This window comes from Haliaeetus leucocephalus, unplaced genomic scaffold (assembly GCF_000737465.1).
Source record: "Haliaeetus leucocephalus isolate CR32 unplaced genomic scaffold, Haliaeetus_leucocephalus-4.0 Scaffold897, whole genome shotgun sequence".
Taxonomy (NCBI): Eukaryota; Metazoa; Chordata; class Aves; order Accipitriformes; family Accipitridae; genus Haliaeetus; species Haliaeetus leucocephalus.
This window is the reverse complement of record NW_010973333.1, coordinates 853,727-881,701: the sequence shown is the minus strand read 5'-3', so window position 1 is coordinate 881,701 and position 27,975 is coordinate 853,727. Positions and strand designations below refer to the sequence as shown.

Sequence of the window (27,975 nt, the reverse complement as noted above, 5' to 3'; positions counted from 1 at the left end):
CAGTAACTGTGCTGGTGTTTTAGGTAGCTCTTGCTTCCTGCTTGCCTTTTTCATTATGTGTGTCAGCACTAAATGACCCACAGTTATTTTCTAAATCATCATCAGATTTTCCAAGTAGTTTGTGAGGTAAACTCTCTTCCTCCTCTCTTTGTCCTTTATTTATTGAAAGGATGGGAGACTCCATGGTTCTCTCTGCTGGAGAAGTTGCCACTTTCTCCAGACATCCCTCCAGCTCATGTCTCAGTTCATCTTCAGAATCTTCAAAATTTCTGTAAAGTGAAACAAGATAATTATATCAATTAAATATATCTTTGCTACATCTACAAAGGAGTCTTTCTCCTCTCAAGGTCTTTGAGGTTTTTTTAAACACTTTATAAAGAATATACAAGTGACACACATAATGCGAACTGTTTCTTCTTTCCCCGTGAGATTGTTTACCTGTGTTTATAAAGTAAGAGAACAGGAGCTGCAAAGCCATGTTAATACTTCTGCATAACATTTTTAATGATAGCACAGGCATGTGACAAATTAGAGCATTAAAAGTTAAATTAGCAGACTCTGTAAAACAAGTGAGTTTTCTTCATTTATGAATTTAAAAGAACAGAAGAAAAGCTTTAGGTAACACAACCTGCCATTTCATGGAAACTGTTCAGTTGTGTGCATTGTTTTCTCATGTGCTTGACTTACGTGTCTTCATCATCTGATCTTGGCTCAAGTCTGCCTTCAGTAACAGCAACAGCAGAGTATGTTTCTGAATCGTCTGCATTGTTTTCTTTTGGAGGCAACATAGTTAATCTCCCTTCTGGAAGGGAAAGAAACATTTATTTATTTGTATATTAGCTAACTATAAAAGTGTATGTAAAGTAATAGCAAGTAAGTAAATGCTTGGATTTTTTTGCTGCTATTCAAATTACAACAACGCAAATACCATGCTTCTGTTATTCTTGATCACACGCTTTAGTCAGTGGTTTGTAACTTCTACTTAGTGGAACCTAGTGTGTTTGCAGACCATAACCAAAGGACTGTAAAAGTTAAGTAAGAAAGGTGATATGATGATAGTAGGTTTAAGTTCCCAATACAGGGATCTGGATTTTCAGTGGAAAACTTAGGGGAGTACTGTTTGGGAAAGAGTGAAAATTACTACTTGGATGTAGCTCTGGTTACCTAAAAAGGCTTGCTTTCAAAGACTGAAGGGCAACCCTAACCTGAAGCTGGGAGAACAACGCTGAGTTGTTGTTTCAGAATAAAGACTAAACTTTGCACGTGATCCAACAGAAATCTGTCAGTTTGGGTAACACTGTTCTCCACAATGTCAGCTTGAGTAACAGGGCAGAACTGGGTATTGAGAGAGTGCCGTATTTTAATAAATGTAACTGATGAAAGCAACAGCAACTAGAATCCCTGTGTGACTTACTCTTGCTTTAGCCCTATGAACTGCTGACATTAGTGAAAAGTGGTCTGAATTTCATTTTGGGTTTGGTTTGTTTTTTTTTTAATGTGTAAGCAATAAAGCTTGTCTTAGGAATGGAATTTAGCTGGTACATTTAGGTGGTTTAGCCTTCTGGATGGGGCAGTTTTAAGAGAGCTCGTTATGCTATGAGAAAATGTGTAAGTAAGTAAGGCATAATTAACAGGAGAGTGCTGACTGCACAGTTGCAAGTGAAAGATATTTCTCATGATCCATTAAAATTGTTGAAACTTGGCATGTGCAATTTAGCTGGCTTAAAAGTCCTGTCATCCAATTATACGTTCAGTAGATTGGCAATTGTGCGTAGAACCACAATGTCTGGTTACATTTACAGCATCTTTCTGTGGAAAATACTCTGGCTTTTTAGGTAACAACTTTGATGCAAAGTAAATGTCATTTTTAAAACAGTCTGTTACTTTAGGAAAGTGTGCTGCAGCGTGAGTGAGTTCAAATCAGTTTCAGTGTCAGCTGTATTTTTTTTTTCCTTTGTGGAATACTCCTGAATTTTTTATAAATACTTGATCTGATTTATACTGCAGAGAAAAAATAGTTTGGACTATTTGTCACTAAAAATTTGTATCACCAATTGTAATGCTCAAGTAACTGCTTATTAAGCCTGGAACAGACAGGTGCAGCTTCATGGAGCAGTTCTGGCTCGCAAACTTGTTGGCTTCTTGGGGCTGAAAAAGCTTCAAAGAAGTTCCTGTTTCTTTTGCGCCCTATGCTCTTTTATCTAAGGCAGAATGAACAAGAAGTGGCATATAAATAATATTCTGCTTTGTCTTCACTGTCCATGCAAACTCTCCAGGTTATTTCTGTGTGTCTGGGGTGTTGGGAGCACGCTGGAATGCTGGAAGTGCTCCTTGCTTGCAGCAAGCAGTCACTGGAGGTACCTGGCTGCCTGGCAGTACACGGACTGGTACTGTAAGAAACGCAGCGATGAGCCTCTTCTGAAACGGAGCAGCCCCACCACCGCGAGCCCGGCGTGAGCCTGCACTTGGGACTGTCCAGCAACACTGGTGTGGGGGTGGGACAGCAGAACTCCACCACGCTCTGGGATGGCGTTGGCAACAGACCGCCCTAGTTCTTGTCTGTCATCAGCTTGGGGCCTGAGAAAGTGGTGCTGATTAGTTGCACAGACTGGTGTTTTCAGCCGTTGTTACCCAGGCCACCGAGTGAGTCATAAAATGCCGCCCTCTTAATACGCAGGAGCAGCGCAGCATGATTGCAATATTAGACAGAGGGGAAATAACGACTGCATTCTGTGGTTCAACACATACAATAACCTCAGTTATTATGAAGCCCTGCAATTAAAAGCCTGCCAGATCCTGTGAACGTTCTGGTATGGAATTGTTTTGGCAAAGGTCTGTAAGTAGTCTGACTGAATTTTAGCAGCTCCCTACTTTCACTGAAAACCAAAACTTTCTTACCAAGTTCATTTTCAGCCACAGTAGGACATACAGGTGTGACATCAGCATCAGCTACAAAATTCAGTAGCATCTGAGGGGCTCCAGCTTGCCAATGTTTTCTCTTTTCTTTCATATTATCTATGTCATTGGACTCTAAGGGGAAGAAAAAGGAAGCAAAGTTATTCCATTTTTTCTAAGTAGATTTCAGTGTGATTATAATGTTATGTGATAGAAAGAGAGAGCTCATCAGATAAATTTGCTATAAACTTGCCGGGAGTTACTGAATTTACCTAACTCCTATGTAATTTTCAGGATTAATACTCAGCATTGCATTTCCCCAAGAAATACCTGTTTGGTATCCAGATAGTTCTTCCAAAGCTCTGTCTGTATGATCTTCATAAACTTCCACCAATTTCTGCTTAGGATTCTCACCATCCACAAAACTTAAAGTCTCACTGAGTTTATCTAGTACCTGAAAAAACAATAGGTTACTCTGGAAAGAGAAAACAAATACGGGACAATAACTGATCACTTCTCATGTTACTGTGTTTGCCAGACATTCTCAGGTATGCACAGGAAAACTGTAACAAAAGGTGAAGCAGCAGAGCTCAAAAGTCACATTGTGATTGGTTTATCAGAAGGCTGCATGGGGGTCTGCAGAGATGTGAAACAACAGAATGACAAAATAGTGCTTCATAAATTAAGGATCTATATACTCAAAAGAAATTGTATTTTCGATGTTGCTGTTACAAATATTTAAAAAAAAAATCAAATACACTAATAAAAATAGTAATAGGTAGCTATTACATGTTGATCAGCCGCAAATGTCATTTTAAATAAATGAAATCACATAATGTTGTCTGTAGTCTCACTTCCACTTTTTCTAAATAACAGCTGGTTCATCACAATTTTATTCTTGCTTTGTGATACAATACTAGTGAAAAGAAACAGAAACGTACTAAAACAATTTACAAATCAAATTTGGCATTTGCAGACTAACTCAATTTTGAGAGGAGTTCTTCCCCTCGAGCCCAATTTACAAACTTAAATATCTGCACTTCATCTTTTACCATATGAAAGATTGGCCCAGTGTGCTGATTTTGGTTGGGACAGAGTTAATTTTCTTCATAGTAGCTGATATGGGGCATATAGAGCTGGGGGAAGAAGGAGGAAGGGGTGGACGTTCAACGTGATGGCATTTATCTTCCCAAGTCACCGTTCTGCATGACGGAGCCCCGCTTTCCTGGAGATGGCTGAACACCTGCCTGCCCATGAGAACTGGTGAATGAATTCCTTGTTTTGCTTGTGCGCAGCTTTCGCTTTACCTCTTAAACTGTCTTTATCTCAACCCACGAGTTTTCTCGCTTTTACCCTTCCGATTCTCTCCCCATCCCAACCGGCGGGGAGTGACCGAGTGACTGCGTGGGGCTGAGTTGCTGGCTGGGGTTAAACTGCAACACCCAGATATCACCCAATTTTCTTCTAAGCAATTATCCTCTTGAAGAAGGTCAGATATATGCAGTATGTCAACAGATCCTCAATAGGAAGCTTCATTATAAGAAAGGTAGAGGTAATGGAAACAAACCTTACATCATGGAGCTACTGTCATGGTTTCAGATTACTAATGTAAATGCTTTGAATATACCTACAACATACCTCTGCTTCTTGAATGCTGTCTTCCTCAGGAACACATACATCTAAATTAATTTCAAACTTTATTCCTCCCTAAAGAAAATTCACACACTTCATTAATTTATTTTATTAAATAAAACCATTTAATTAAATGTTCACAGTTTCTATGGAACTACAAACTTGAAAATTATTCTTCTATTGAAAATAACTTTTATTTAGTAATATTTTTCTTCTATTTAACAAGATCAGCGTTGAACAAATTGGACAAAAATAGATTTCAATAAATATAGTTTTATGGATATTTTCGAATTATTACATCCACTTTTGATTTTAAGGAAAGGTGTCTGATAATCATTTAATTCAAATCCTTGCAATACACAGAGTTGGTTCTTACAGCTGGTTCTCAGCCAGTATTAAAATTTGAATACTGTACTGCTTCTGTGCAATATTTCACAAAAGACCTTTAGCCCACTTCACAATGATCTTATGGTCAGAAACCTTCCTGATATGTGCACTTTCATTCAATTCCCATCCCCTCCTACAATTTAAAAAGCACTATAGTGTTCTATAACAAAGTGTTAAAAAATTAGCAGCCTGACTTGACTTCACTTACTTAATCTTTGAGTAAACATGAGTTCCCATACACTACTAATGCAGTTTGATATAAAGATGAGTAGGTAGGGATTGATTACTATATGGGAATATCTAAAGGGAGTTTCCCTCAAGTGATCAGAAAAGCTCATTTATTTTCTTAGTGATTCTGTCTTCTCATATAAACTTTTAACAAACAGTAGACCAGCACTCTTAACTGACTCTCAAATAACTTGATTTCCAGAGCTACGGTGGTAATACAACCATTTGAAATGTACAGACGTAAGAACGGAAAAAAATACAACAATAAGGACAGATACCTTTGTGTTATGTTTCTTTTCTAAGATTTTTTGGTATTGCCTATCCTGGAGTCTGACTTGTTTAAAGTTTTCTTCCATGTCCTGGAAGGAGAAAATAACCCCAACTTTAAAATACACTCTTTGGAACCAGGATATGTGTATACCCTGTAAAAAAAACCTTGTTTAAGTAGTAAATGTAGTCACTGACTTCCTTGTATATGTATCTGTAAGAATATTCCATTTGTTGCCTTATTTAGACTCTAATATTAAGACACATAATAATTCTGGCTTATCTGGCAAAAACAAAAGTAGAAAACCTTGCATAAAGTACAAACCTCTGATTTTTCAAAAACCTATGTTTGCAGGATACAGTACTGTGTCAAGAAATAAATAATACATCTTTTATTTTTGATGATCATACGCAAGATGACTCAGGCTGATTTCATTCTGGAAAGCTTTGGAAGTGATGAAAATCAAGATTATAATGGAAACGTATGCCTGTAGAAAGTATAGCCATGTTTCACGGTATCTTGCTTTCTGGTAACACCTAAAAATATTTAATTACTCCTTTTCATATTCCTATGTCCTATGTTAGAACCTGTCAGATAAAAGCAAAGTAAACAGTTGTATGCAGCTCCTTCAGTTATCTGCTGCAATTAGGGCATGTCCTCAACCTCAGGTGAAACCACAACAATTCACAGATTTTACTTTTTTAAAATACCTATGCAGTTTCTTCAGCAGATACTGCCCATGAACTAAGGTGACATCAAGCAGGTGCAAAATCTAGTGTTTCTTTTTCGTTATCGTGCATTTCCCATGACATCACTGGGAATATAATTTCTGTCCTATCGTGGCTCTGGCTGTCTATAACCTACTCTATTCTATCAAGTGATGTGTGAATTCACTTTAGTAAAAGCCAGATCCAGGGTCCATGAAAATCACTGAAGAGGATCCTACTACTATTGGCAGGTTTGGCCCAAGTTCCAGCTGCAAGAGGGAGCAATGTCTGTCCCCGGTTTATGTGGAAGTCTGCCCCTTGCTACTGAACAGTGAGGGAAGTCCTACACCACAGGAGGCAAATCCTGACTGGAGAATCCTAGTAGCGAGATCAGGGCTGTTCTCCCTTCAGAATAGACTGGGAATTTGCACACTGAGACTAATTTTCATAAATTGAGGCTTTCATTCATTTCACTTGAAGAAAAGTGGACTTCTTGATGCAGAACTCCATGTGGTCTGGAAACCTCATCTGGTGCTCACAATGCCATTATTGCAATGTAAAAGTGGAACAATTCTGCAACTCCATTCCAGTAGCTGCTTTGGTAGTGTTTGATGAGAACGAAGTGAAGGAGTACTGCAGCTGGAAAGCTTTGGCTCTGCCTCTTCCTCCCACCTCTCCCAAATTTTTGTTTAAGTAAGGACTCCACATAAAACTGGATTCTAACTTCCCACACAGTGCTACTCTGGGCTGTCATGAATTGCTGTATCTTCTGCACAGAATTCTCATAAACATTTGCCCTGTGAGTAGCTGCTTCTTTACTTCACTCAGAAAGCAAGGAAAAGAAACATACCACAAAATGAAATTAAATAAAAGTACATCCTAATATTTACAGATGAAAAAGAATTACTAAAATAAGTCAGGACTTGGCCAAAGAAACTTTCCGGGCTATTCATGAAGGGAACCTAGGGAGACTTTCACATACGGTGTAAGCATCAGGTGAGATTTAAGCTTCACCATTTTTCAGATTTGTCACAAAGAGTGAATCAAAAACTATGCAGGACTTGCATGAAAAGTTCTGTTTAGACTAGGAGATAGTACTGATACCTGAAGTGATTCTTCTCGTGTTCCAGCTGTATGCTTGGTTTCAGACTGGTCCTCAGCTTTCCCTTGCCTCACAAAATACGTTTTATCTTGTATTTTTTTATTCTCCTAGGGAACATTTTTATAAAACATTCATTTCAATTTCTATTTAGGTGTATTAGCTTAAAAAAGAAAAAGGAAATATGACTGTGTGTATGTTTGAGCTTTGTTACCTGGAGTACTCCTGCTCTAAATCTGAATGCTTTCATATCGCTGTGGTATTCTTCCCGAATTTTCTGCAATTGTTTCAGGTACTCCTATTAAAGAACAGTAAGGTAGAATACATATGTATTAGAAATACATACAGAAATAACACTAGCTAAACAAAATAGTCCATGGATATCAAGGAAAACGGATCAGTGTCCTTTGCCGCCAGTTTTAAAGATTGCTTGATACTTCCTATTAGAGGACATTTTGGAGTTATAACTCTTCCAGACTTCAACCTTTTTGAAGTTTTCCAAACTGTTTGTTGTGGTTTAACCCCAGCCAGCCACTAAGCACCATGTAGCCACTCACTCACTCCTCCTCACTTCCAGTGGGATGGGGAGGAGAATCGGAAAAAGGTAAAACTTGTGGGTTGAGATAAGAACAGTTTAATAACTAGAACAAAATAAAACATAATAGCAATGATAATAGTAAGAAAATATAATAATAACAATAATAATAGTAATAGTAATGAAAAGGAATATAACAAAAAGAAATAAAACCCAAGAAAACACAAGTGATGCACAGTGCAATTGCTCACCACCTGCTGACCCATGCCGAAGCAGCGATCCGCCCCTCCCGGCCAACTCCCCCAGTTTATATACTGCCCATGACGTCCTATGGTATGGAATATCCCTTTGGCTAGTTCGGGTCAGCTGTCCTGGCCATGCTCCCTCCCAGCTTCTTGTACACCTGCTTGCTGGCAGAGCCTGGGAAACTGAAAAATCCTTAACTTCAGATAAGCACTACTCTAGCAACAACTAAAAAACATCAGTGTGTTATCAACATTATTCACACACTAAATCCACATAGCACTGTACCAGCTACTAGGAAGAAAATTAACTCTATCCCAGCCAAAACCATGACACTGTTTCATGCTAGCTTTTCTGCAGAATTGTATCTAAAAGAGCTAATTCCAAGAATAACCTAAGGACTGTCTGAGTAATGATGCTAGGGTTGCAATCCAAAAATAGAGGACTGGAAATTAGGAGGACAAAAAATTACATAATATTTATTGTATCGCAACCTGCTTCCCAAAACCAAACAAAATCTGGTAATCTTTTCTTGGAGATGCTTCAACATTCCTATGCTTTGGAGCAAAAACTTCAAATTTGGCCAAAAGATAATTTTTGTGTTAAGGATGTCTCTGTTACTGTTTATATGAGAGTCTATCCCAATTTCCCCATGTTACAAATGGACAAGTCTGTAAAATTTCATTTTTTGGCATATTTAGTACAGATTTTATGGAACTGAACAGCAACAGTCTCTGAACTTGTACATGACAAGTATGTTCTTATTCCTAAGTCTGACCATTATGTAAAGTTAATATATTCATATTTATTCTGGCTTTTTTTTATAAATCAAAGATAGAAAGATTAAACACAGTTGCATGTGTTCATGTAAGTAAGAAGTATCAGTTTGTTTTCTCTGTCACCCAAAAGCAAAACCAGAAAAGCATATTGTTTCTGTATAAAATAATCTCCAAAAGTTATAACATACCAGGGAAGTAGTATGCATCACATACTACTATATCACATTCTCAGTGTCATAGCATGACTTATGAACAATGAATATACATACATGAATAATGTATGTATGACTGTTTTCTCTGATTTGTAACTGTGAGGATCTGTTGTCCTCCAATATTAGTTTGATCAGTGATGTAATTCCTCTAATCTCAGTAGAAGTGAAATCAAAATCAAGGCCATGGTTTCTGAAATGATTACAGACATCAGCTTTCATGCAAGTCTTCACCAGTTTATGTAAGATGGAACCAGAGGAAAACAGCTTATATTTTCCTAGTGGTCAAATGGAAAAGAATCAATTCTTATGTAAAGAATACTACTGTCAAGGAATGTAAGAAGACAGCTTTACAGCTAAGGAAGATATTTCATTTACCTGTTCTTTCATTTCATTCTTTCTAGACATGTCCTGCTGGTGTTTTTTCAGATGCTCTTCCTTTATATTCTGCTGCTGTATTTGGTCATGATATGTGTCAGCAGAGGATGGTCGCAGTCCCTATGGATGCACAAATAAATCCCAGAGCAAAGGAATTTTCATTTAGAATCCTTTCCTTCAGTGCTCGCTCAATTCACTCGCCCTATTCCACTGAAGAGTGCAGTAGGGCAAGTGTGTATTTTTGGAGGAAAGTTATAGTAGAATTTTACATGGCTACAGTTTTTTATTAGAAAATAAAACCTCAAGACGAGCATTGCAGAGCAGATCAACGAATTCACTAGAGCAGAACTTTCTACCTGTTAGTGTTACAGTCTGCTGTTAGAAAGACAACAGTTCATCTTTTGGAATTTCATTCTTTTTTTTTTTTTTTTACAGATTTTATTCTATGATTCAGTGTTTACTTACCAGCTGTTTTTCCACTTTAATCTTGTACTGTTGGGCTTCAAAATGCCTTTGAAGATATTCTGCATGCCTGAAACAAGAAAGTGATGTTCATATACTACATTTTATTTCAGACTCTGCTATCTTCTGTGCAAATCATTCTCTATAGGTTCTGTCACATATGACAAACAGAGCTCTCTTTGTACAACATGAATATATAAATACGGATAAAATATGTATAAATATGGAACAATGGTAAAATAACAAAAATAAAACATATCCACTTCAGGCATTCCCCTTCCTATTGATTCAGTTACATTAGCCTTCTGAAGGGTGCAGCAAAGTCCTTCTCTACCTTTTATTTGATAAATGGTATATGAAAGTGTTAATGAAAATAAAGTTGTTTTTCCAGATCCTCAAAATGAGTGAAAATTGTCAGAATGGAGGTTGTATAATCAACAACTTTTCTTTCTCCTCTGTGCCTAAATCTGTCAGCCGATCTTTGTATTTACGTAGTTTTGTGGTTTCTAAACTCACCTCTTTTTCTGGTATAAAATACCAGCAGTCACTTTTAAGTCCCCTGATTTCTATTTATTTAATTTCCTACCTTCAGAATTCACTTGTCCTCCAGGGAGACAAACTGAATTGACTTTGTCCTTAAATAAGGCACTGGAAACTCAGCTCAGACAAGATGTTCTAAACCTGATGATCCTTAACTGAAATATTCTGAACATTGTCGTTACTGAATGAAAATTAATGATTCAGTCAGGAAGGATCCCAAAGTAGGCAGTATTAAGAATTCTTTACCTTCCTTTCTCAGGGTTTTCAAAGCTCATCCACACCTAAAATGGCCAATCATGAACAGACTGGCAATGTCTAAAGTAATAAAAAGGCTGTACTTATATTTTGTAAGAAAAAGGCTCTGAAGTAAACAAACTGCTGGAGAAAGGGTCTTTATATCTGAAACCAAAATATAAGCCCTGCAGGAAAAAAACATTTTCATAGCCTGCCTCCCACTCTGTTCCCTCAAGTGGAGAACTGCTTTTGGTCTTTGTATTGTTCTCATCCTGGTGGGAAGGAAAGACAATGTTTAGCCTTGATATAATCAGAAAGTCTACAAAAAGCCTGTGTTTTACTTCTCACCCAATAAAATGCTGAGATTTGGGAGACATTTTCACAATGAAATTTCAAACACCAGGACAACACATTCAGAAGGAACTTCTGGATAGACAGGAACAGGAGTTATGTTGTTGTGCAATAAACTTATGTAAAAAAATTATCAAAGACCAAGCAAAGAAGGAATTCTACTGAATGAGCCACGTCCGGTGTTACCTACTCAGGAAGACTGATAACTCAAAACATGCATGACAGTTCACTACTAATAGAGTGAGAAAAGTTTACCAGTCGGGTGGTGGGGGTGGAGGTGCAACTTGTCCTTTTAATTTATAGTATTCCTCAACTCTCTGGCTGATGTGAGAAAGGTCATAATGTGCATTAGCTTTCCTCTGCAAGTTGTCAAGCTTATCATAGTAATGACCGTAATGGCCATGTACTCTAATACTTTCCGGCCTTTCTGCCATCTTAAATCTGGAGCTCTGTGGCTGAAAATATAATAAAATATGTTAATTGACCTGTTCTCACTTGTATCAGTACAAGTTTGAATCAGCTTCCTGTCCTTCTCCCCAGTCTGAGTTGCACAGTAATATAGTCTACAATATAGTTACTCTAAGTTTTCCAAATCCTTTCACATGTAACCTAGAAACTTCCTAATTTCTCAGGGCATATGTCACCTTACCATTTTCTTTTCCTTTTCCCATGTTCCATCAGCTCCTGTCATTAAGCAGCAGCCCATACCGTTGTACGAGTCAATCAGCATGGGGCTTTGTACCCTGTAGCATCGTTGCCCTCAAGTCCCTTCATTGTTCTGAAGCTTTAAAGCACTGAATTCATTCCAGGAGAATCTTATTTTGACATGTGAGAGCAAGGGGAATCTGGGATGTAGTTTTGGGCAGCATACACATTGACTGCTGCTTTCAGGAGAGCACTGTGCTACTTCATGTCACCGTCTCTTTGATTATCTGCCTGTGGGAGCTTGCCTTTCATTTCTCAAAGTCCTTACTGTGATGAAACATCCCTGTATTTCTAATTTGTGACAAGACAGGCTTTTCCATTTCTTATAAGAACAATGGAGAGAAGGTGATCATCTAGCTGCCACTGCATGATCTAAAAGAAGTGTGGCAAGACATTCACAAACTTTTCCAAGGTCGGAGGCTAAAAACCACTATATGGTGTATAAGAAAAATGCTGAATGTGGTTTATTTTCTTACATAAATTAAAAAGCATCTAAGCATCCCTTCCTCAGATGGTAAATACATTAACTCTTCTTCCCTGTTTTCCTTCTTAGAAACACTGAAAACAGGCTCATCTACCTACAGTAGAATTTAAATTCATACCTATATAAGAAAAATTTCCACTGACAGTAATGTTCCCAAGGAAGAAGTAACTTCAAAATGTGTTCATCCTGTCCCTCACTGAAATAAGTTTTGCAGTGTGGTATCCAGAAGCATGGCAATTCCAAGCAATAAGAAGAACAAATCAAGCCAAATAATGTAAATGTAATGTAATAAATGTAAAAGGACTGAGAACTGTGACCAATGAAGCAGGTGCCCTGCTGACACAGGCCATGGAAAAGGCTGAGGTACTGAGCACCATCTTCACTTCAGTCTTTACTAGCAAGATCAGCCTTCAGGAATGGAATCCCAATCCCTGCAACTAGGGGAAAAGTCTGCAGCAAAGAAAATATACCCTTGGTGGAAATGGATCAGGTTAGAGAATACGTAAACAGACTGGACCAACGTGGGGCCTGATAGGATGCATCCACGAACACTCAGGGAGCTGGCAGATGTCATTGCAAAGCCATTCTCTATTATCTCTGAATGATCAGAGCGGTGATTGGGAGAAGTGCCTGAGGACTGGAGGAAAAGAAATGTCACTCCTATCAGGAAGGAGGACCCACAGAACTATAGGCTGGTCAGCCTCACCTTAATGCCTAGCAAGGTGATGGACCAACTAATCCTGGAAACTATTTCCAGGCACATGAAGGACAAGAAAATCATCAGGAGTAGTCAGCTTGGATTCACCAAGGGTTAAGTCATGCTTGACCAACTTGATAAGCTTCTATGATGACAAAACTGGGAGGAGTGGCTGATACACCAGAGGGTTGTGCTGCCATCCAGAGGGACCTCAACAAGCTGGAGAAATGGGCTGACAGGAACTTCATGGAGTGCAACACGGGAAAGTGCAAAGTCCTGCACTGCGCACCAGTACATGCCGTGATTCACCCAGCTGGAAAGCAGGTTGGCAGAAAAGGACCTGGGGGGCCTGGTGGACACCAAGTTGACTACGAGCCAACAATGTGCCTTTGCTGCAAAGAAGGCTAATGGTATCCTGGGCTGCATTAGACAAAGTATTCCCAGCAGGTCAAGGGAGGTGATCCTTCCCCTCTGCTCAGCACTGGTGGGGCCACACCTGGAGTGCCGTGTCCAGTGTTGGGCTCCCCAGTACAAGAGAGACATGGACATACTGGGGAGAGTCCAGCGAAAGGCTACAATGGTGATTAAGGAACTTGAGCACTTCTCATGTGAGGAAAGGCTGAGAGAGCTGGGACTGAGCAACCTAGAGGAGGCTCAGGAAGAATCTTATCGACGTATATAGATACCTGAAGGGCGGGTGCAAAGAGGACGGAGCCAGGCTCTTTCCAGTGGTGCCCAGTGACAGGACCAGAGGCCATGGGCACAAACTGAAACACGGCGGGCGTCCCTCTGAACATCAGGAAACACTTTTCACTGTGAGGGGGGCCGAGCACTGGCACAGGATGCCCAGAGAGGTTGTGGAGTCTCCATCTTTGGAGATATTCAAAAGCTGTCTGGACATGGTCCTGGGCAACCAGCACTAGATGACCCTGCTTGAGCAGGGGTGTGGACAAGGTGACGTCCAGAGGTCCCTTCCAACCTCAACCATTCTTGATTCTGTGAATCCTGAAGCAACACATTCAAAGTATGACACTATGCAAGTATCCCTGCAACCGTGCAAACTGCTCCATTTGGGTGCTGAAAGAAATGTGGGAACTTTCCAAGTGTTAATATTAGAGCATGTATTGTAGATAAAAACACTGTGGACAAAATTCTGCGTTTGATTACAGCAGTGCACAGTGTAAGAAAACTTAACCAGCATCTCTGGATTTGCATTGGATATGCACAAAGGTAACTATGAGGAAAACTAAGTCCTATATTCTGCATAGGTCCAATATTATCCATAGGTAGTGCAAGTGACTGCTTGAGGGCTGCAGTTCTGGGAACCCCACAACACTCCACCATCAGTTAATCCACTGCAACTGCAATGTGCAATTACTGCTGGGAGCTCCCAGATCCTAAATATGCTTTGTCCTGTGTTCATCAGCATCCAACACAGTACTATATGCTCTTGAAGATAAGCATAAAGGTATGAAGTGATGCCAAGTAAGAGGCTGAAAACAGCATACAGCTGATATCCAGCCTGAGGAAAGAAGGAGGTGGAAAATAAGTGAGGGACAGAGAGAACTGAGGTTTTCTGCTGTAGGGTTTCATCCCAGTTTGTTGTAATAGCATCTGAGACAAGGGCAGTGGGTACCAGTGGTTTTGCCCATAAATGGGGTCTCAGAAGGGTTGAGGTAAGAGGATCAGTGTATTTGCAAAGCATGCCTGACTCCTTTTGTTACAAAGGACCATACTGAAGCAGCCAAAATTCAGTGTTTCCCACTTACACTTTCTAAAACACCTCTTCTGAGGATTCAGGAGTGCTTAACTGTCTCCACTGACTTAGTGTAGGCATTAGGCTGAATTTAATACATCTTAATGAAGCCTTTTAAAGGGTCTTTTCTAAGAGCAGGAATTTGCCTTCTGAAGATGATTAAATATTACGAGAATGTGGATGCACAGTACCTGAAAAATAGGCTGTTGCTCTCTTGAAGGAGGTTTCCATTCATTCCTTTGAAATAGTTCCTGTCTGACAGGCACCACCATTCCAGATTCTGGAGGAACTTGGTCCTGGACTCTCCTTCTTTGAAGTTTATGTGCTTTTTAAGAATAAAAGATTAAAAGGTTACCTTTTGTGCCCTCTACATGATTAATGATCATGTAGTTGCAAACCACAGTAATGGTGCATACAGCTAACACTGACAGTCTGGGCTAACAAACACTCCTTATGTCCTTTCATCATCACCACCACCACCATACTTTACACTTCCTAGGGACTCTGCTTTTCATCCTTAGAATGATACGTTTTTGAAAACATCATGATTTAACACACTCACATAAAGTGGATCTTATTGATTAGTTTTGCAAAGAAGCACATTAAATAAAAGGGAGACCTCTATAAACTAGAATGCTGATTTGATGCTGGTACCAAGAAACAGAAAACAGGGGGCCTGATTCCTAGGCTCAGATTTCATTGGAGGCTAGGTGTCTATCTGCTAAGGCATTCCCTTTCTAAACCTAGTCCTCAGTATTCTACAAATCACTAGACAATGTTGTAGTACTTGTGAAAATTGGAAGGGTGGACTGCAAAGGGAAAAAATTAGCTTATCAGTTCCCCATGCAGGAGAATAAAAGTACACACCATTCCAGTTTGGTCAGTCAGTATTCTGCAAAGACCTTATCTGCAAAAATGAAAAGTAGAGTCCTTGCTAGGATTAAATAGTTTCTAAAGGAGTTCTAAATTTTTCCTGTGCAATGACTGTTAGAGTATCATGTCTAGAAGAAAAAATATAAGAAAATTATGAGTATATGACCATAGATATTTTTTAAACTGCCTAAGTGACTTAGGTGTCCAAATTGCATTAGACCTGAGGGCAGATAAATCACATTGAAATTTGTTATTTACAAAACAATACAGGTTCCCATACTACTGAAGAACTTTGGGGGGGGGGAAGTCCACAGCATAGTTAAGTAACCACATAGGTTTATTTTCACAAATGTGTTTAAACTACTTTAATACCTCCGAAGATCAATTTGATAAATAATTACGATATACTGAAGAATACAAAATTAGGAAAAGGTTATGATGTCAGAAACATCAGATGTTCAGCAATTCATACAGAGATACCACTTAGTCTCATCCGTGTCTTCTAAGAATCTGCACACACTATCTGATCTATCAATGAGCACTAACCCAAATAGAGTTCATTGTCTCTCACAATTTAATCTAATTTCTAATATTTTGTAAAATACATTTTTATTATTTTGTAAAATACAGTGGAGCAAGTTTTGCAAGATTTTTGCACATAGCTCGGCAAAATGAAGTAAGGATGTTTATTCATGTGACAGACCTAAACTGCATCTAGAACAAAGCCGCTCAGTTTTGTAAATTCTGTTCTTAAAAGAATTAAGATTAACATTTCAGCACCTTCCTATGGCAGCTTTTCTAGCTGAATGTGGCTAATAAGCAGGTCTTAAAGTTGCCTTTTCCTGAACAGAACAGCAACGCATTGTCTGGAGCGAATGTTTCTGCTGCTGCAGTTCTCTCCTCTTTTTATTTTCAACTTTGTGTGAAACTCTTTTGTCCAAATGTGCCTGAAAGACTGCTGGAGAAAGTTATAGCTGTCAAGTATATCATAACTAACAAATGTTAGTGTAGAACTAATGTTAAATAATACTATTATCATTACCTTGTATCAGCTTGGCTCCAGTCTGTGATGCTGAAGCCCTTTTTCTATGTATCACAGTGTCAGCGAGTTCTTCCTGCGCTATCTATAAGCAAAAAGGTATCCGACAGAACTGTTTGTACTACTTTGATACACATTTTTTCTCTCAGCAAGCAGCAGTAAAAGGCACTCACCTCAGGGGGCAAATACCTGAGAACAAGGTTCTGCAAGAAGGGCTTCCTTAGAATAGAGTTGACAGATGGTCGATCTTTTGGAGATATATTAAACAACTGGGAAATTAATATCCTCAGATCATACGAATAGTTGGGAGACACAGGGTGAAAATGTCCTCTGCAGATCTTCAGCACCAGCTGGTGCAAACTATTGCCTTCAAACTTAACCAATGAAAACAGTAAAAAGAGGACAGTAAGTACCGCTGGTTGGAAATGATGGACTAGACACTCCAACTTGAAAAAAGGTACTGGCTGACAGAAGCCCTGTGCTATGCAATCTCTTCACAAATCCTTTCTTGCTATCCATAGTTTGTTATGGAAAATTAATATAACCAAATCCCTGACCATATTTTCTGGTTATGTTCTCCATGTTTCAGGTGCATGACTCAGCAGGTCTGAAAGCTTTTGTACCTGGAAGAGTTTAATTCACACTCTGCTGTCATATGGTAGCAATTTTTCCAGAATGAAACATGATTTATTTTGCCAAAAGCTGTTCAGCAGAAACCTGCATACACAGTATCTTCATGGTGTTCAACTTCAAAACATCACTCAATACAACTTAGCCTCTGCATTCTGTGTCCTCTCAGAAACTAAGGTACAATCTGCTTTTTTTAACAACTGATGCCACTCAGGTAACTCAGCCCTCTCAGTTCAGCAAATCTCTTAACAGGTCAGCATCAATACAGCTTTAAGGGCCTTAGACAGGCAAAACTAATTCTGAAAGCAATTTCTTTCTAAAATTGCCATTTTATTTACTTGAGTATTTTGAAGGTGTTGTAACCAAAATTTGCCTTAGCTTCATTCGCATTTCCTGTCTATATCAGCATCTAGTCCCTGCCTTCAAATTAAAAAAAAAGGGCAGCAATACAGAATAAAAGAGCTAATATTCATAAGAAGTAATATTAATGTTTTATCACTTTGTGAAATCTGGAATTTTCCTCAGCAGTATCCCCTTGCTCTCAGCTCAGCACAATTGCTCTCCCTATCAGTGCTGCTCCGCCTTCTTCCGCATCCAAGCTCAGCAAAAGGTCAACTTCTGCTGGGCCCAGGAATCTGATCCTTTTCCTGTTGTCGGGATTAGTCTGCTGGGTTCCCTTCTTCACATAATACTCACAGGCTGACGACAACAATACAGCTTCCTGAAGATGCTATCTCAGTTATTTTCCAACATGAATGTGCTTCCAAATAAAATTAAACCTTTAGGAAAATGTTTTAGGAAAATGTTTGGCTTTAACTCTTTCCATTGTTCATCTGCCTTTTTAAAAAAGTTTAGTACTTATTAAAGAGTAAATGTTATGTTCAATGCGTGTATACACACACACACACAAAAATATATGTAAGTTGTAGAAGTTCAACATAATACATTGTATTTTAGTATGCACAAAGCAGACACAATATGAAAAATTAAACACTAGCAGTCATTCTTTAATATCAATAAATCAGCTGAAAATAATTCTACCAGCTGACTGAATACCATTATTACTACAGTTTTTCCAGGCTGTCCACTATCTTTTTTAATAATATGATAATGATCTGATTCTACAGTACTTACAGGATGCTTTAGTGCACATAGCTCATAAAGTACACAGCCAAGAGACCAAATATCTCTGTGAATAAAAAGTGATTACAGCTTTAGGGAAAAGACTATAATATTTTCATACATGTAATCAATACCTCTTCTCAGCTCTCAAATTTATTAACATTATTGCATCACAGATTAATATTGCTGTAACTTTTAATTTTTCTTAAGACGCACTGAAAAGAACAACTAGAAATTTCTTCTTTGTTGTGATACCAATGATTCTATGGTACCTAACTAGGTACTGTCATTATCACTGGAAAAGGCACATGACATAAAGAACGCCTGCTTAACATTCCTAGTAGGATGAAGGGCAAAGGGATCTCTGGCTGACTTGACAGTTAAGGAGACAATAAGGGAGTAAACCTGTGTGAATAGCACCTTAGGGCTGAGATGCTGATCTGGGCTCCAGGATATTTGGTGTTGATCACATTCCACACACAGAGAAGTGTGTCCAGCTCACTCAGCTCCTGACTTTTCAGTGCTTCTCATCTTGTTATTTTGGTATTTTGTGTTAAGCCTGAGTGAGCCTTTACAATTCTTAGACCTATTTGTCTTTCTTGCAGGTGGCTACTGCAAAGTTCCAGAATTGCCCATCTAGCAGCTTTCATTTTAGTGTATTTTTAGAAATCACAAATGAGTGCATCAAAAATTCATAAACTTGGAACTGAAAAGATCCATACTTGCATTTGTTATTACACGTTGGAAACACAGAAAGAAATTTAGTATTTGATGGAGAACCAGATAAAGCAAAGGAAAAAAAATCATCTATTTTACATTTCATGCCACTACTAACAAGGAGTATTAGAATGAGATTAAACTTTAAGTTTAAAGTACAAGTAATTTTATAAAAACAAAAAATATAATTATGTTAAGCATGTAGATGAATCACAACAAATTCATGATTGCTACACTCTGGACACTGTGAGTCAAAATACAACTGACAGTGTTGTACAGTATGACCGATGCACCTAGTTATTGTACATAATAATAAAAAACTTCACAAAAGGTGACACATATGAAATTCCTGGTGCCCTGCAGAAATACTGATTTAAACCATGATATTGCTAAAGTAAGTTCTCACATGCCTGCATGCCCTCATGCACAAGCATATGAAGGAAAGACAGACACTTACGTTTTACTGTTATATGGTCGATTTTCACAGATCTCAGGTGACAGATAATAGGGAGTCCCTACACAGGTATGGGCAAACTCCGTAGTGCTAATGAAACACAATGAAGAAAAAGGCTTACACAATGAAAAAGTTTACAAGCAATTGAACTAGAGGCTTCTCTGCCCCAGTTGAAAAGCCCATGGGGGACATTATTTCTGTTCTCCAATAGTTGAATAATGGAACACCCCAAGAAAAACAAAAGTATTTCCCAGTCCTGTGTAACAATGACCAACTATTTTAATAGTGGAGAGCATTTGCACTTCAACAGAAAGCACAAGAATTCTCTTTTCCCCAGTTTTCACCAGCATTGTAATCAACATTTTTGAGGAATGTTTATCGTTAACACAGAATTCTGAAAGCTGTCAAAACACACAGCAAAACACTAGAAGTCTCCAACATACTCAGTGAAGTAAGAATATCGTAGGTGGCAGTCAGACAGAAGCAGTGGAAGGGGGCAGCGCTGTCTAGAAGCTAAAGCAGGAGTAAGTGAATTCTAGTTCTGTCTTTGCTGCTGACTTGTGAAGGTGTAGCCAAATAGCACCAGCTGCATTCATTGCACTTGCTTTTAGGTATCGACACTGTGGATGTCATCAAGAGTTATTGGGAAGTCAGTGGAGAGAAACAGGTACTCACAGAGTGGGATTCCTCTCACTCTACACTAGATGTCAATAAAAGTTGTAAGTTACACTCTTATATATATGAAGTATATGAAGCCTGAGTGCCAGAGGTGCCAGAGACACGTAACTGCAAGTAAAAGTATTGGACACTATTGCATTTTGAAGTGGAAAAAGAGAGATGAAAATGCCTTTGTATACCCTAGGGGAGGAGGAAAAGAGAGCCCGAGAAACTTAATTCACTTGTTATATGAGGAGAAGTACTATCAAGCTGCAATTATTTTGTTGTACAAGCCTATTAAATACTCTTTAAAATGTCTGTACTTGGACATTCAAATTCTGAGGTTTACTTCCTATCTGCTATGGACCATTCTGTTGTGTAGGAGCAACCCTTAAAGCAATTATCCCCAGAACACCTCTGAAGGTAGGCACTTTCTGCATAAGCAGTTTACACGTGGAGAGTTGAGGCACTCCAACTCTCAGCAAGACTTCCTAGCTCTGATGCACCACTGAACTTGCAAGGTTATGCAGGCCTAAATCCAAAGCCAATCTGATGGGGCCTTGGCAGAAATTACGTGGGCTGTATGTCCATGTGAAGAATGCATAAAGGTACCTAATACATGTACACAGTTAAGTACGTCTGAAGAGAGTGAGCAATTGTCTATATTGGTTAAAGTTATCTGTTCTCTTTACTGTTGTCATTCAGACGGAAATGTGGTTAAACTTACACTGACTTAATTCGGGGATAGGAAAGGTTTTAACAAGTGAGTTGCAGCAGCAGGTGGGGAGTACAAAGCAGCTGAAAAGGACTGATACCAGAGGGACAATCTGCAAAATGATCGACAGAGTAAATCACCTTTCCACACAATACCTAATTAAATTGTGGATCTTCTCTGCCACAGTATCCTGCCAAGGTCAAATATAATCAAGCGGCTCAAAAAAAGATCAGATTCAAGCATTGTCCTGTCGTTAGCATGCCCTCTGGCATGTTTTGGCCACACCAAAAAGCACTCTCCTAGAGAACACCTGGCCACTATGCAGGACAGGCTAACCTTGTCCCCAAAGTCAGTCAAGATAAGGCCACCCTCTTTGGGAGAACAGACTTTAGCCATACCGATGCAAGCCATGCCATGCCATTTAGTCTCAGGCCCAGAGAGCAGGTTCTGGCCCTTTTTTAAAATGTAATATAGGCACAATCTGGGAGGACATACGAAGAATATCTGTACAAACTCTTTTCTTATACTCTTTCCTAAGTTTTTAACGCTCTTCACTTTCTTTTTTGCGAGGCACCGGAAGTGATTATCAACAGCTGCAGGAGCTGTGCCTCCAGAATCTCTTTATGTCAGTTCCACAGGGAATAGGGAAAGATTGCAGCTTCTATATACAGAAGATGTGTCCTATACAGAACAGAAGCCCAATTACTAGGCTAGACACATCTGTGGTTTCACGCAGGATGGAATCTTTTAGGATAACAAAAAAATGTACTATCAGACCCTTTGTATCCCAGACCTCTTGAACAATCACACTCCACAAACAATTTGCACATTCAGGTTGCATTCTGAACATTCAGAAACAGTCCTATTTGGTGTAGGTCACAGACTAATTAAAAAGCCGCTTACCTGTTCAACTGTCTTGCTATACCAAAGTCCCCAAGCTTTGCTACCCTTCCATTATTGCTAAGAAAAATGTTCTGCAAATAAAAACAAAACTGGTATGCAAAAATGAAACACAGCAGAGCTTCCTAAGCATATTTTTTACGAGACAAAAATCACCCCCTCTCCAGTACCAGTTTTACTACCTGTGCTTTTAAATCTCTGTGTAAAATCTTCTTGTCGTGAATATGCTTCAAGCCCAAGGAGATCTGCACAAACCAACTCAGAATCTGCAGTGAAAGATAAAGGGAACAGATATTTATAAATTTGTGTGACTCTAATGTCCAATGGGGCATCTTGCTGAAATACATAAAATAAAAACAGCAAAATCTAAAATATGTAGAGCATATACAATACAAAATAGTAAGAAATAATACTTTTAAAATTAATGCCATAGATCTTTCCTTTCTTTTTTTAGTGCTATCACAAAACGAAATGGAAATAGATACCTGCTCCACTTTCCTTATCCCCATCAAGTGTTCACTGACTGTGACAGGATGAGTACTTGAACAAGGACTGAAGAATCACATCAAAGGACAGTAAGAATACTAGAACTTTATTTAGAAATGAGTGAGTTCGAATAACAAGTAACACAGAATTGAGAAGTGTCTTCTTAATCCTCAGTGGTGGAAGTCATACCACCCAGTTATCATATTTGCAGTCTTACTGAAAGTGGTCCAGAAAAAAAAAACAGAAAAAAAGGATGAAGGACTGAAATGTGGTGAAAGAAGGGAGCTATGAAGGAACTTGCATAATAAGTAAGCACACAGATTTGTCCATTATCCTTCACCCAGTACAGCTCTTAAACATATATTTAACTTTAAATATACATGTGTTTTCTTGAATAAGGGCCTTTGGACTTAGCTCAGAAACAAAAGTACAATGTGCTTATATGCTTCTCTGTTTAGGAAACTTGATGGTCAGGAAAGACTGATTCAAGTAATAATCTTTCATTTAGTAATGCTTCACATTAAGCAGATGATTTCCTGATTAGGGCTGATGCCACAAATGAGACTTTCTTAGACATACATTTGAAAATGTAAAGATACTTTAACAATGTTATGTTAAATTGGGCAACTTGCTTTCCTTTCTTGATTCATAGATGTATCTTTAGTTTCTATAATCCATTCTTCTGTCTGTAATTCCTTTGCCTCTCTTTGGATATGTATTATTCTGCCTCATTGTCAAGGGGGTTGTGTATGCTGGTTCTCTCTTTTGTGTTTTCATGATCTGTGGTTTTGTCCTCTTTTTATTTTCTCTCAGGTTCTCTCTACCTCTACTATGACTCCCAATAGGATCTTAAAATTGATTATTACTGAACAGTAATTCACTTCCAACTGACTTCTACACTAAGGAGTACTTCTTTTACTACTAAAGCAAAAAGAAAAGTGACAAAACTTCTTTTTTTTTTTCCTCCACTTTTATGCTTTAGAATATAATTCCACTGACAGGATGGATACTATCTATGTAGTTTCTAGGCAAATTTTCATTGCAATTACCTGCAAAAGTAGAAGACTATGCATGATTAAATAACCTCAGAAATAACCTCAGAGTTCAGTACGCTAAGTCCAACACATAAGAGAAAATTTCCTTCAGAAAGCTAAGAGTTAGTAAAAAAATAAAGGAATAAGTAAAGAACAGTGGGAAATTCTGTTTCTGTGAATTGCAATACCTACCATACTCACCTATTTACAAAATAAAATATATATGAACATGGTCCAAAAGCAGTCAGATGTCTGGGCTTGTTTCTCTGTGCTGGCTTAACAATTTAAATAGCATCAGAGAAGTCTTCACCCAAATTAAATGAATGAGAGATTTACCATTGTGTCCAGCATAAAGCAGGATACGCCATGATGCAAACAGCATAAACAAATGAGGAATTCATATATAATATATCCTCCCATAATTCTAAAACACCGTTTAAAAGAAAGTCTTTATGGCTTAGTAGGTATACTACTAATACAAAGAAAAAGTGCATCCACAATGGAAGGAGCAATGGGAGGGAGGGGGGATAAAAATGGCATCAAAATACTGCTAATGAATTAATTTAAGATCTTAAAGCAATGTAAAAAGCAAACTCTAAACTGCCATTAAAATTACTGAAGTTTCTTTAAAACATTCAATTACTTTAACAGGCCAGAAAAGAAACAGTAGCTAGTACTGGATAATTCAAACCATGTGTTTTACATAATATGTCCTCTCCTCTAAAGATAACTTCTTTCACCTGGTCCTCGTCAAACAGCACTCCATGCTGCATATTTATCCGCTTCATTAAATCTCCACCATCACAGTATTCCATCACAATATAGAGCTTGTTCTTTTCTAAAAGGAAAAGTATAAGTTTTCCTTTATTACTCATTAATACAGCAATAAATTCTTTTTATTTTATATGGCCCTTCTTCCAAAAGGGCGTAGTTAATGCTCTACCTACTCCTACATTTCAAAGAGTAACTGAGAAAAAATGGACAATTCCAGTGAAACCTGATGCAAAACTGACATGAAAATATATTTTAATGGAGATTCACCAAAATATTACAAATATTAAAATATTAAAAACCCTCAAGAGACCACACTGATAGAAAAACAGATGTTCTTACAGGCAAAGCTTAGCAGAATGCTTCATAGTTGGGATTGTTCCCCAATAACAACTAAGAATACAGTTAGGCTTAGGGAAAAGGTTAAAGCAGACAGTGTCCAAACAGTACAAATAAACAGCAGGGGCTACTTAATATGGAAACTCACCCTATTCTTACCTCTCTGGGGTCCAGAAGACTACCAGATTTATGTGTCCCTTAAAATATTTAAACATCCTGATCACAGAAAACAATCTGAGCACAAGCTGTAACAACAGCATTCATTACATAAGGCGTTGCTTATGACAGATGTCAGCAGGAAAAATAAATATAGGGAATTAGCTTTTATGGAGAACGGATTTCCTTCCACCTCTTTCGGTCCTGAAGAATTCCGTATCCTTGAGTGATACCTCAAAACAAGGCTCAAGACAAAAGGCCAACAGGACCTATTTTCTTGCTGTACTCAAATGCTCTCTTCTTCTATTGAAACTCCTAGAAAAGTCTCATTAAACCCTGGACTCCTACTGAAGATCAAGACTAAAGTTCAACTTAAGCCATGCAGACATCCCAGGATCTAGCATTCATGCCACAATACCTTAGGTCCCACCCACACACATGAAAAGGCCAAGTGATGACTGAATTGGATACCTCACGTTCATTTTTAGGAGCTGGGACCTGTCCCCACTGGTAAGTAAGGGGCTGGGGACGGGCTTAAGGTTGGGCAATATTAACAAGGTAGGTTTTGCTGCCTTCCACTCCTATAATCACAAATAAAACAAAAATGTTAAAAGTAAACCTTGCACAGAAGCATAGAAGGTTACAATATTTGCATGCTTCATCTTGGCCAGAAGAATTACTTCTTTCTGAGAGGCTTCTTTTTCTTTCACAGGCATCTAAGATGAATTAAGAAACTATATGCTAGCAATAATATATTTAACTCTTTTTGAAAATAGTTACATCATTATCAAACCATTCCCGCAAATACAAAAAGAGTGTGTACCAAGGTGATGCAGAAATATTATAAAATATGATGCACATACAATGTAAAATATCAATTTGCAGTGTATGCCTGGAAACATACTGGAACATTACCGGTCAAACGAACAGGCAAATGTATACCTTTTAACTTTTTACACAAATGCTATTGCTAAGCTAGCTGATGAATAGAGTTAAACTCTAAAGTTAAACTTCCCTTAAGCGTCTGAAGAATAAGGTCTAGATGATTCTGTACTCTTAATATGGGTGATCTCGAAAGAACAAAGCAAAAAGAAAAAAAGTCCTTCGTTTTACTGGTGTTACGAGTTCTTGCAACATTTCGGGCAAACTCTTTGCCCTGTTACATTAAATGGAAAACTTCTATTTGGTTCATTGTGATCGAACTTTCATCAACGTTACTTCTTAAAAATTCACGTCTCTGAGTAGCCATCCATCAAAATGTCCGCTTGTATTTATAGAAAGTTTCTTACCCTCATTCTTAAGAAATAATTTTGAAATGAAACCCTCAAAGATTCAAAAACCAGAAAGTGAATGAAACATACTCTACCACATAAAAAAAACCTTAAGACTTCAAAGTCATAATTTTCTGTATCCAGCTCCTGATTTTTGAACACGTGGGATCCACAACAATATTTTACTAACTTCCATTTTTCTATTTTGCATACATAAAAATCTAAGATTAGAAATGCATGGGTTTTATTGGTCATGACTATAGAGAGAAACTATGTTTTATTTAGCTGTCATTACTAGTGTATCAATTTTTCTGGGTTTGAATCTGGAAGTTACACAGCGCTCTCTAGAACTGATGTATAAAAACTCATTCTTCTATTATAATTCTCTAATATATTAGAAATTCACTAGTGTGGCCCAGAATAGCAAAAGACCTGTAAAAAGCATGTAGGCACTCACTGAAATTGACTGTTGAAACCCCTCTACTGAAATCACAGAGCGTTTAATTGCCTGTCTTTCTGGAACTAGATACAGGAGTGGTGTTCCTCTGATAGCTGAGCTCGTGACCCTAACCTGCCTCTGCAGCCAACAGAAAGAAAGAGAGCACTTTTATGGCCCGATTCAGTTCATTCTAAGCTTCTAAACTTCTAAAGAAGTCTAAAACACACACAATCAACAGCTTCCTAAAAACACGCGTAGTATTTCTCTTGTTCTCCTAGAAAGGGTGTCTAGCCGAGCAGCCTAGATGCTGACAGCTACAGAATGGAAATTTAAAAGTAGATAAGATAAACCAAACTGCCATAAACATAAATGAGAATTGGAAAGACTCTGTTGTGAATTACTCACGCCTGAAAATACGGATGTGGGGGAAAAAAAGGAAATGAAAAAGATGAGAGAAATGTATCACAAAATTGTGATTTGTTGTTTCAGTGGCAATAGTTTCATTGTAGATGAATCATCTGTTATAAAATTTGAATTAGGTAGTGTCACGTATTGTAGGCAGAGAGAGGTTTTGAAAAGAACAAAAAAGCAGTAAAAAGTAAACACCATTAGTATCAAAATACCTATTTCGTCTATGCCCGTAAAATCTCTGAACTAGCAAAGTGTACTGTCTTTGGAAAGTTTATATAATGGAGATGGAACTACAAAGGAGATATAACCCATGTTCACACCCTAGCTAAACGCAATTAGCACAATCAGGTAAATAACTACTGTTATCATCCAGGTTTTGTTGTTTTACCTTAGTTAAGTCGATCTCTTTGATAACACACTGCTCATTATCTAGTTTTCCTTTTGCCAAGAATATTTTGCCAAAAGATCCTTCCCCAATTTTTTTAATGATTTCATATTTATCCATGACGCCTTCGACTTACAGCAGTGTCTAAAATAAAAAAGTCCCCAAGTTAGTATTGCACGTAGTCAGTGCCATAACATCCGAGTCTGTACTACTGAAATAGACGCTACCTTTTAAGACTGTCATTTTTATCACATTTTTACTACATTTTATTACATTTTTATTACCGGTGCTGCTTCTGCCTAAAAATGTCACCTCCTGGAAGTCTGCAAATTATTGCGGATCTGAACTTTCAACAGGCAGCAAGTTTACGAGTGTCTCATAAAGAAAAGCCTGACTCTTAGTCCTAGTACACCCTACAGCTGAAGCATGAGAAGGCAGTAGGGAGTACTATGCAAGACTACGGTATGGTTTTGGAAAGTCCGACTCGCTATTTCCGTAAGTTAACAATACCGCAGAATCGTTCTTTTAAGGGAAAAAACAAAGTTACGACCTATTTCGCGTCGATTTAGCTTAAACTAACGCGATCTAGCATTGGCAGCAAGACGAGAAGCCACGGCGTTTGGCAGGAGACGGCGGCCCAGCGCGGAAACCTCCGGCAGCCACGGTCACGTCACCGGCGACCCGCGACCTACCCGTCAGCAAACCCACGCGGCGGCGTGTGAGCAAAACGCCACAAAGCCGTTCCCGACGGTCGCCCCCGGTTTTAGCACGGGAGATTTGCTGAGGCGCTCGGCTCTCCCTCCCGGGACGGCCGGCCAAGCTCTGCGACGTCTGCGACCGGCCACCTCGGCGCTGCCCGAGCCAGGGTGACCTTCGGGCATCGGTCACTCGGGGGTCCGGGCCGCAGCCCGCTCCCGTTCCCAGTCACGGGCGAGGTGGGCCTCTCGCGCAGCCACGACGAGCCGCCCCCCCGGCCGGGCCGGGCCG

General features: G+C 38.7%; 1 protein-coding gene across 1 annotated transcript; it reads right to left on the bottom strand.

Annotated features, from left to right (window-relative positions):
- Positions 1 to 19: 19 nt before the first annotated feature.
- On the bottom strand, positions 20 to 27,131 carry NEK5 (NIMA-related kinase 5). Its single transcript, XM_010583428.1, has 21 exons — positions 26,992 to 27,131; positions 25,102 to 25,198; positions 23,957 to 24,054; positions 21,879 to 21,962; positions 21,700 to 21,770; positions 19,428 to 19,514; positions 18,266 to 18,320; positions 16,675 to 16,875; positions 16,505 to 16,577; positions 14,781 to 14,914; positions 11,203 to 11,402; positions 9,826 to 9,892; positions 9,361 to 9,480; positions 7,431 to 7,514; positions 7,222 to 7,326; positions 5,421 to 5,501; positions 4,534 to 4,602; positions 3,226 to 3,349; positions 2,851 to 3,030; positions 688 to 802; positions 20 to 269 (listed from the first exon to the last, which is right to left on the bottom strand). Exons 1-21 carry the CDS (start codon positions 27,106 to 27,108, stop codon positions 20 to 22), a joined length of 2,412 nt encoding a protein of 803 aa, XP_010581730.1. The 5' UTR covers positions 27,109 to 27,131.
- Between the last annotated feature and the right edge of the window lie 844 nt (positions 27,132 to 27,975).